This window comes from Ruditapes philippinarum, unplaced genomic scaffold, assembly GCF_026571515.1.
Source record: "Ruditapes philippinarum isolate M1 unplaced genomic scaffold, ASM2657151v2 ctg23132_1_1_1_1, whole genome shotgun sequence".
NCBI classification, from domain to species: Eukaryota; Metazoa; Mollusca; class Bivalvia; order Venerida; family Veneridae; genus Ruditapes; species Ruditapes philippinarum.
The window spans coordinates 1-10660 of NW_026852195.1; the positions used below are offsets into that span (position 1 = coordinate 1).

Sequence of the window (10660 nt, forward strand, 5' to 3'; positions counted from 1 at the left end):
AAAATTGACAAGTTGTGAGGGAAGTATATCGACTTTATCAACGCTTACAAAGAACCATAATGGTTAAATGCAAAATACCCCAAAAATAAAACAATTGGTACATGTTATAACGTTTAGTGACAAATCCATCGATGCTTGCATGTTGAGCTTTATTCCTTTTCCCTTTGGGTGATAGAACCATGGTATAAAACCAGTCAGTCTGCAGAATATCCTTGCTGTATGAGGTAATTTAGTGTTGCGCCTGTTCAGTATCATCGAATTGATATCAAAAGTCATTAAAACTGAACTAGATAGCTAACAATTCAAAGGACAGTTCCATTTCTGGTATACAAATGCAAGAAGGTATGAGCTAGACATGGCGGCAATGGTAACGAATGTCCATGTGTTCAAGACGAAATTGTATACCTGAGTGAGAACGGCCCTTTTGAAAAGATTTTGATACGCCGAGAACCATCTGTTGAGTAAATGCATTGACTTCCTCACAATGTCACTGTACTCATAGTGTGACAGGTCCTGAAAAAAACATGTGATTTTACAATGAACTTCCTTGATCATTGAAGAAAATACCGAAAGGTACACGATTTTCGTATGTATATGTCTATAATCTGCGACAAACGCAATTCCTGGACAAATACGACCAGGTGGATGCATATGAGCATAGTCCGGAATTTAGTGACATTATGTATTGTAACGGTTACAATAGTTATGGGTTTTAATTCATAATTCACTCATTGCAAGAGTATCTTATTTTTAAATTATTTCTCATTGATTTGATCGCACAAATAGAACTGCCCTGATCACAGTTAGTGTTTGTCTTGTATTGCGCTGCCCTTTCCTTCCCTTATACAAACAAGACACCTTTTCTCAACTTTTTTTAAATAAAGATAGTTTAATGTGAAATGCTTGTGCCGGCGTGGCCGAATGGTTAACGAGTAGGACTAGTGATCTAAGGATATCTACCCGCGTGGGTTCAAGCCGTTGTTTACGTAAGCAAGGATCATTTCTTTGCTTAGTATTGATTGGTTCAAGGTACGGATTCAAGATCGTTTCAATAAGCTTATAGCTTATAACACAATCCAACTAAAATGAACTCGCATAAACTAAATACTTTCCCTTTCATATAAATCATAAGTGTACGGTATAATATAAAATAGCTGTTGCCTTTCCACACAGTGAGCTAAAATACTTTATCTTCATGGACAACTACGCTGGTGGTTGTTTTCAGCGTTGCTTTTAATTCGAACTCAACACAGGACTTGATATTTTCTTCGACGAATTTGCATGAAATAAAATGAAGTAATCATACACTTTAAATGAAATCGTTAGTGTCCATTGATGCTGCTAATACCCTACAAGATCTAGAACTTACAATCAAAATTTCTACAATATTGTACTGCCTCATGAAAGCTGTTGCATCAAATATATCAACCATTTTCTTTTTTGCTCTCTTAGCAAGTCTGAAAACAGATTGTAAATTATATATAAAAATGAATTTTACAAAATTTCAGGGCCAAAGTACATAAAGTACAATTTCTACGAAGTCCAGCCTTGCATAGCTTTCATTTATCAAAAACGATAACAAATAATTGACACACGGCATTGTAAATTCTTTACAAAAATAAACAAAAAGTATGATTCGTTGTGTTTTAAAGCAGCACGCCTACAGATCAATGCTAATTTTCATGAAAATTTTGAAAATGTATTTAAAAGTAAATTATTGTGAAATGAACAACGAAAGAGCTTTCAAACTGCAAACGGCACTAACAGCCTATAAGACATGTAAGAAATACCTATAAAGAGGTCAGAATATGCAAAAATTGGCATTACTGCGTTAGTAACGCAGTAGAAAGATAGTGAAAAATGCTGCAAAATTGGTCATAAATGACACATAACATGACCATTATTACATTTATCTTGAATATTTCTACTTTTATTAAAATGTCAGTACTTTTTATCTAGTACAATTTTCTAGAAATATTTTGGCTCATCTGGAGGCATGCAGCTTTAAAGAAATCGACAAGAAATTCTATCTTGACTTTTTTTTTATTTTTTAATGATTTTTATTGCTTTTTTCCGAAATGACTTTTTTTCATACAAATTGTCCGTTTCAACTGTCATATACAAGCATGGGTGTGTGTTTATAATGCTATCTGGGAAATAAATCTCGATTCTTTTTGACTTAGTGAACATAAGGCAATGTGTGTTACTATCGATGTTATAATTACATAACATGTCTTACCCTGTGTATTTCTCCAATTCAAAACCCTCATTCATCAAAGGAGCAAACTCCGACACCCCTCCTGGCCTATTCATTTGTTGGTGAACGATTTTGAATAGGTAGATAAATTTCTTAAACATAAATATTAAACAGAATAGAAAGATATATATAGCATATATACAGAGACCGTGTTAAATTAGTCATAACTGATGTCAGAAACATTTTTATATCTTTTCAAGCATGTCAAAATAAATCTATTAGTGGCTCATATTTATTTCAAACAGTGATTTTATCTACTTTTCCTCAACCTTCAAGGCGTTGATTCTATCGAATTTACCATGTTGTCATATCTGGTATTATCTTACCTCCAGTCTGTTATTGAACCTGAAGTTGAAGAATAAATCAAGAACCTCCATAGCCCTGAAAAGAAAGTAACAAGCCATTGTTTAGATCTATATTTTTATTTATATAGTGCAGGTGATATAATAAATTGAACAAATCATAAATGTGCCTTAATTAATGCTTAAAATATCAACACAATTCTGAAAAACATTTAGTCAAAAATAAAAACAATGACAAATGAACCTCTCAAAAATTAATTATTGTTATGAAGCCTTACTGAATTTTAGCCTCAACTATCGCCTTCGTTTCTGGACTAGGTTTAAATCTATCTTTTTGACGAAACGAAAACAGAACTTCCATTGTCTCCTTTCCTAAAATACAAAAAAACATCTAGTTAAGAAACTATCTAGATAACAAATATTGTTCTAACGCAGTATCAGACCGCATCTGGTATATTATTCAAGGATAGAAAACTTGTGGAGTCTTCTATTTGAGAGTTAACAAAAACAGTGTACAGGAATACGAGATAATATTTCTCATAAAAACACAAATGTCCATAGTAAATAAATATTGTCCGGACATATTCTTAATGTTAAAAATAATGTTTTAAAATAATTATAAAAAACTGAAAATAATCTTTGCAAACCGAAAACTTCAAGGAAAAAAATACTCCCAGTTCAAGAGCTCAAGTATGAATCACCTTCAATATTTGGATACGGTTTGTCATATCGACCATCAAGAAGTGACATAAGTGGATCCAGCAGTTTCTTTATGTCATCATATTTTCCGTAGAATCCAAAGGACACGAGGTAATACACAAGTCTCAATACCTAAAATACAGTAGAGGTTATTCAAGATTTATCAATTTATTTATTTTATTTAAGTATTGTAGACGCTGAAAAATTTAGATAATTTTTTAACATGTGTATTTGACAAGAATAACAAATCTTAAATAAACAATACATAAGTCATTAAATGTAATCATTTCTAAATCAACCTGTTGCTACATTTGAAATCATTAAGATAATCCAGTGAATAAAGGTTTTATTCTGAGTTTGAGTTCTGAGTTCTATATATGAGTTCGAGACTGACCACAGCAAAACATTTTAAATACATAGTATGTTGATATTTGATATCGTGTCTACATTACTATAACATTAAAAACGGTACTTATTAGTCAACAGTCCCGGTGCATCTTCCCATACTCGTGATGAGTATCAGTCAAAAGTAGTTGATTTAAGTCAAATTTTATGACAAATCCTATTTGAGTCCATCGGATTTCCCCATGACTGTCAATTATAAGAACTATTGTTTTAACAATAAGATAATGACAAGACGTTTGATCGAGCAGACAGAAGCTTTTTATGAAAATATTGACAAGAGAAACAAGTCTGCAGAATAATATGTTGACCACTTCTTTTCCAGTGTCACGTAACACACATTGTAATCATGATTTCATGAACTATTTGAGTTCGTTTAAACAATATCAATTTATTTTTCCATATTTTCAAACAAAATTACAATACATAAATCACAACCAGGATTGAGAAGAAAACTTAAAGCTTATATGAAATTTTCTCCTAATTTGATTTGACAGTCCATCAGTCGCTGAGTTAAATCCTACCTGTTTTATGAGAATGTTGTTCCCGATATTTGATGCCGTCATTTCTGTGTTCCTGCTGAGGAAGTCTGTTATCCAATGACTGAGGTGGGGGAAATATTTGTATGTTTCAGACTGGCTATTGCTAGCGAGGATTTCAGGTTCCTAAATTGAAATTGGCAAGATGATTTAAATATGTACATACAGGCTGTATAGCACCTTCTGACAAAAAATTAGGGCAAATTTTAGGGCAATTTTAAAAAAAATTTAGGGCTAAAATTAGGAATTTTAGGGTAAATAAAAGAAATTTTAGGGCTAAAATTTGGAATTTCATAACTAAATTATGGCCTCAAAAGACCATGATATGGGCTCAACTTTGCATATTTGACACAAAAGTAACTCACAAATAATGCTCTAGTTCGGTTATAGCAAAGGTGTTACCAGTGTTCCATAGTCACCAGTGAAGAAATGGATTCACTGGTCAACTGCCTTTAAAAAGAGCTGAAAAACTACATTAAAACATAACTAGAATGAAAACATTTTCAAAGTTATAACTATCCCGGAACAACCAATATTCAATTAGTTAAGCTTTGATTAGCCAGTAATAAATGGAAGGGGAAATTATGCTTTAGATTTATTTTAGCTATAAATGCATTTATTATCAACATTTATTCATTTTCAACAAGTCTTGATCTTCAATCTTAAAAAACAATAAAAACAATATGACCCACTCAAGTCATTCCCAGGAATATTTAAACTAAAATTCAAACAGCAGGGTTTACACCTGTGCAGAATTTGTTCAAGATAAATCAGGCTACTAAAAATTTTACAACAGTGTCAGTTTTTTCAATGATTTTCAACAGTTTTTTTCCAGATTTTAAAAAACTTACACTATAATTATGTTATAACATATGTTCAGTACATGTTAATTAATGTGTACAAAAAGGGCAGCTGAAGGTGTCACTTCTTAGTACCCTAATTGGGTAGCAAAATGGTTAAAGCATCCAATCATTACTGCCAGTTTACCTTACCCACTTTATAATTAGCAATGGAAACTTGTCTAGATCTGCCAGCTGGTATCACTTACAAAAGATCTGTTCTACAGTCATCACTTGAAAATAACTTGATTACAAATTAAGATTTTATTAATAAGGACCCCTACATAAAGTTTGATGAAATTTAGTGGTTCATCATGTAAATAGTTGCTTAAAATACACCTAAAGTCACTGAGGTAAATGGTAAAACTCTGTAGCAAATAAAAATGTAACTTCCTTTGAAATTTTTTTATCACAATTTTAAACAGGTGACTATTTTGATATTGTCAAAGTTGGACAATTTTCATTGTTCCATTTAAAACAAACAGTTCCTTATTATTTTTCTGATAACATCTGGTAATTAAAGAAAAAAGAAAGAAAAAAAAAGTTGACCCTTCTGGGAATTGAACCCATGGCCCTCATTTTCAATGTAGTTAACAGTAGTTCTAGCCTATTTGAATACTCTTCAACGCGGAGGTAATGCATTAGGGTGCTAAAACCTTAATCAAGTATGGCATTTCTGTAGGCATTGAAATAAATTTATGCAATTTAGTCAGACATGACATCAGCTCCACTGACTGTGTTCGAATTTAAGTTGTGATTGAAACATGGTTGTTTCACGATATGTTTATCACAAAAGATAAAAAATAGGAATTTAAGTGAAAAAATAGGGCTTTTTTAGGAATTCCCTTTGAATTTTTCATTTTTTTAGGAATTTTAGCCAAACTGAAAAAAATTAGGATTTTTTAGGAATTTTAGGGACGCTGGACAGCCTGTACATATGAAAAAAGTGTAGCCATAAGTTTATTTTCCTAGAAAATGGGGTTTGGTGAACCGATATTTTAGTAACAAAGATCTATAATTTCACGGTTGGAGTCAATAAAAAATGCAAATTATTTTAGGTTAGTCAGTAAAATGCTGTAATTTATCTTTGAGTTGCACAGAGTGAAGAAAAAAACGGAATAACGATTAAAAGTCAATTTAAAAAGATTTTGGAGTACAACAAATTGGTTAGTTCACTCGCCATACTAACTTTCCCAGATAGATTAAATTCATTTATCTAATAATCAAACAGTTACAAATTAAAATTAACGAACAATTTGACACAGAAACAACCCACAACAAATAAAAAACGGACCTAGAAGACTTACATCGTCACTGGCTACGTCATCAAAGACATAGCATAGTTTGACTCTGTCCAACACCGAGCGGTTCCCTCCCCTGTCTACAAACAGTGCTGGAAAAATATGTCGATCGAACAAACATCAAGTAAGAATCAAACGAGACAACAAAATACTCTCAAGTATCGTATTCTTTATCTTGTAAATAAATCATAAAGGTTATTTACTTTAGTTTTATGAGAACCTCGACTCTGATTGTTTTGTCCCATTTTAATCTCTTTATGGACAATTAAGTCTATTACGTATGTATACATTGCTTGCAGCTGTATAAAGGTATGGAGGGCGATCGTTGCCAAAATTCCAGACATGTAATGTATTCCTTTTGAAAACTACTTTTGAAAATGCGAACATGTATGTCTAGCATTTTTGATTGCATTCGTGCACAGCAAATGATATGCCTCTTAATCCAATCTTTTAATTGAAGGTACCCGCTTTTAAATAACAAGTTTACATGTAAATCTTAACAACTGACCTAACACATATTTACAAGTTCGTATCTACCATTGCATATAATACATAAGCATGTTTACACACTTGTAGATATATATATGTACCTGAAAAACACAAATGAAATGTAAAACTCGAATGCAGAAAATATAATTTAATAAAACGTGTTTCCAGTCGTAGAACTACAACAGTACATTTACACAGTTACATGTTTAAAATGACAAAAGTAGATTCACAAAGTTAAACGATTTTAAGTCATGCATGACGCCCCGCCCCTCTCTGAGTACTTACGATCTTCTATCACGGAAATGTACGGACAGGTATAATACCCGTCGCCTCTCTCCTATTTCTCAATAAAGTGAAGGAAAACACGGCGTCCATTCTAACTTTTTTTTATTTCTATAAAAAGGCCAATATAATTTGTATCAAATGAAAGATTACTCCATAAGCTTTCTATTGTCATGAGTGCCTCGGAAATAAAAATGAATTAAATAGATGTATTGATTTTTTAGGTTTTTTTTAGTCTAAAAATAACACTCTCGAATTGGTAAGAAAAACACGGCGTTCCCTCCAAACTTTTTTTTTATTTCGTAATATATTTTGAAAATTTTGGATTGAAATAAAAGTGTGATTAATACGATTTATGATATATAATTATATAATGCCTCAAAATAAAAAGGAATTAGATCTAAATCAAAATGAATTAACTTTTCGTTAAAAAGTTTATCATGTTACTTTCTGTAAAATAGAGAAAATAAGAATCCCTAAAGAACGCTCAAAACGACAAAATTGAGAATGTTGCAGGCCGGTTTGATTGAGCCTGCTCATGGACGGTAATGGAAAGAGCAAGTTATCGTCCACGCCCCCTAGCACCGGCTTAAGCAAAATTCAACATGAACTGGTACAATTTTGAATTTTGAAACATCCGCAGATGTGTTAATATGGTGATTATCATGGAACCTTCAATGTGACACGTAAGTGCCATACCATGAAAAACGGCATATGATCCCCAAGTAAAAAAAAAAAAAAACACACACACACTCTGAAATTCAGTAAGAGAAACATGGCGCCCCTACTTACTTTTTTTATTTCTTGGACAATTTTGATAATTTTAGAATATGATAAACAAGATCATCAAGGAAAGGCGGCGTTGATAATTTTAGACTCAAGTAAAAAGTTCTGGAAACAAAGTGATCCCTCGGAAGCATTAATCACAACAAAATTACATAAGAATTGCAGACTCGGTTTGATTGAGTCTGTACATGAGAGATAATGAATCAGTGCAACATCCCTCACGCCCCCTAGCACCGGATTGAGCGGTACTCAATTCTCAACACTTAATAGTGCTTAAGAATTCTTAATGAACTTTCTAGTGATGCCTTAAAAATGAAAATTAATTACGTAGAAGTATTAAAAATTTTGTTTCTAACTTATCGTTGTTTTTTTTCTCTCTTAAATCCACACTCATATATTCGGAAAAAAATAACGTCGTTTCCTTTAGATACTTTATTCAAAAAGGAAAATAAATATTGAATGAAGTTAAGACCATAAGTTTTGAACAAGTATATTAAAAATCTGGAAACAAGGTGATCCCTCGGAAGCATTAATCACAACAAAATTACATAAGAATTGCAGATTCGGTTTGATTGAGTCTGCACATGAGGGATAATGAACAAGTGCAACATCCCTCACGCCCCCTAGCACCGGCTTGAACGGTACTCAATTCTCAACACTTAATAGCGCTGGCATCAATGATCCCGAAGGACCAGAAAAATATAACAACACTGAAGTGAAGTACGGGGCAACTTTTTACAGCTGCCACACGGCACTTGACACCTGCTGTTGTGAAGTATAAAAATCTGGAAACAAAGTGATCCCTCGGAAGCATTAATCACAACAAAATTACATAAGAATTGCAGATTCGGTTTGATTGAGTCTGCACATGAGGGATAATGAACAAGTGCAACATCCCTCACGCCCCCTAGCACCGGCTTGAACGGTACTCAATTCTCAACACTTAATAGCGCTGGCATCAATGATCCCGAAGGACCAGAAAAATATAACAACACTGAAGTGAAGTACGGGGCAACTTTTTACAGCTGCCACACGGCACTTGACACCTGCTGTTGTGAAGTATAAAAATCTGGAAACAAAGTGATCCCTCGGAAGCATTAATCACAACAAAATTACATAAGAATTGCAGACTCGGTTTGATTGAGTCTGTACATGAGGGATAATGAACAAGTGCAAAAAGTTTTTATTCATACTGAAAATACCTTATTAAAGATTGTACATATGTGCTACGGATAAGTATTTCTTGATTTCGGAAAGGAAATCTCGGTGGCCGCTTTAAAATATACTTGCATTAGTTTTTGTTGAAAATGAAATTTGTGCCAATACATTTTTCAATGATACCAATAGAATATTGGGTGGTTTTTTACATTATTAATAAAATTACTCCCTTGAAGTTGGTCATTGTTTCCCCTAAAAATTTCCCAATCGCCGATGTTTCTCAGGAATATATGATAAACAAGATCAACATGGAAAGGCGGCGCTCAATGAACGCAACCCCACATGACCCAGCAACAAGAACAAGTGGCAAGAAGCCAAGGCGGACCCAAAACAAAACACAGGACAGGGCACAAGGCAGAGCACGGACAGGCTAATCACTAAAATGATAAATAATTTGTAACTGATATGAACACGATGTTAAAAATAAGGTAATGCATAAGTTATCTTCATCATAAATGGTAAAATCAGCAATTTTCAAGTGATGTTGCTACTGACAAAACTTTTGTAACAAATGTAACATATATATTTTATGAAAAATGCGTATATTGTCCTTCAGTTTTATCTAAAAATATGGGAGAGGCGCCGTTTTATACCTGTCCGCAATAGAAGTTCGTAAATACTCCGAGAGGGGCGGGGCGTTATGCTTGACTTAAAATCGTTTAACTTTGTGAATCTACTTTTGTCATTTTAAACATGTTACTGTGTTAACGTACTCTTGTAGTTCTACAACTGGTAACACGTTTTCTTAAACTCTATTTTCCGTATTCGAGTTTTACGTTTCATTTGTATATTTCAGATCTATAAGTGTGCAAACATGCATATGTATTGCATGCAATGGAAGATACAAACTTGTAAATTTGTTGTCGTTTTAGATGTTAGGTCAGTTGTTACGATATATATGTAAACTTGTTATATAAAGGCGGTAACCTTCAAATAAAAGATTGAATTAAGAGGTTTACAATAAAAATGGTAGGCATACAAGTTCGCATTTTCAAAAGTCATTTTAAAAAGGAACACTTTACATGTCTGGAATTTTGGCAACGAACGCCCTCCATATAAAGGTAGGTGGGTGTCTAGAAGTATTTCAAATAATGCACGCTTTTCCTTCTTCAGTTCAAGTCAAAATTCACCACATGACACTGAACAGTGTTGCAAAACTTTTAATTTTTTATTTTTGTAACGTTCGTGTACATTGATATTATGTATAATGCTTTTCATTTGATCGTCAGTGAAAATACAGGTCTCTTTAAAATTGTCTTTGAGAAAAGGCTTAGAGAAAAAAAAATGTGATCATTAAATAATAATAATAAACGAGTGCCAGTAAAGTATTTACTTACTTATGATAAGGTCACAGCAAAGGGCACGGAGCTGTTCAGGAAGATTTTCGTTACAGAGGCACATAAACAACTCGTCCCATGTAAGGTATTCATTCGTGATAACAGAAATAGAGTTTTCATTCTGCCCCTATAAACGGCAATGATGAATGAACAATTAAGGTTCTTGCAGATAAGTATGGTTCAACACTTTCTACAGTTGCTATTTAGTC

At 33.0% G+C, this 10660-nt stretch overlaps 1 protein-coding gene across 1 annotated transcript; it reads right to left on the bottom strand.

Annotated features, from left to right (window-relative positions):
• Window positions 1-2235: 2235 nt before the first annotated feature.
• On the bottom strand, window positions 2236-10578 carry LOC132752036 (uncharacterized; the record flags this gene model as incomplete). The annotated part of the gene is made up of 7 exons (XM_060742312.1): window positions 2236-2349; window positions 2584-2638; window positions 2838-2931; window positions 3261-3390; window positions 4185-4325; window positions 6346-6431; window positions 10452-10578. Coding segments are annotated over 7 exons (747 nt in total), but the record flags the coding sequence as incomplete, so codon positions are not given.
• Window positions 10579-10660: the final 82 nt, after the last annotated feature.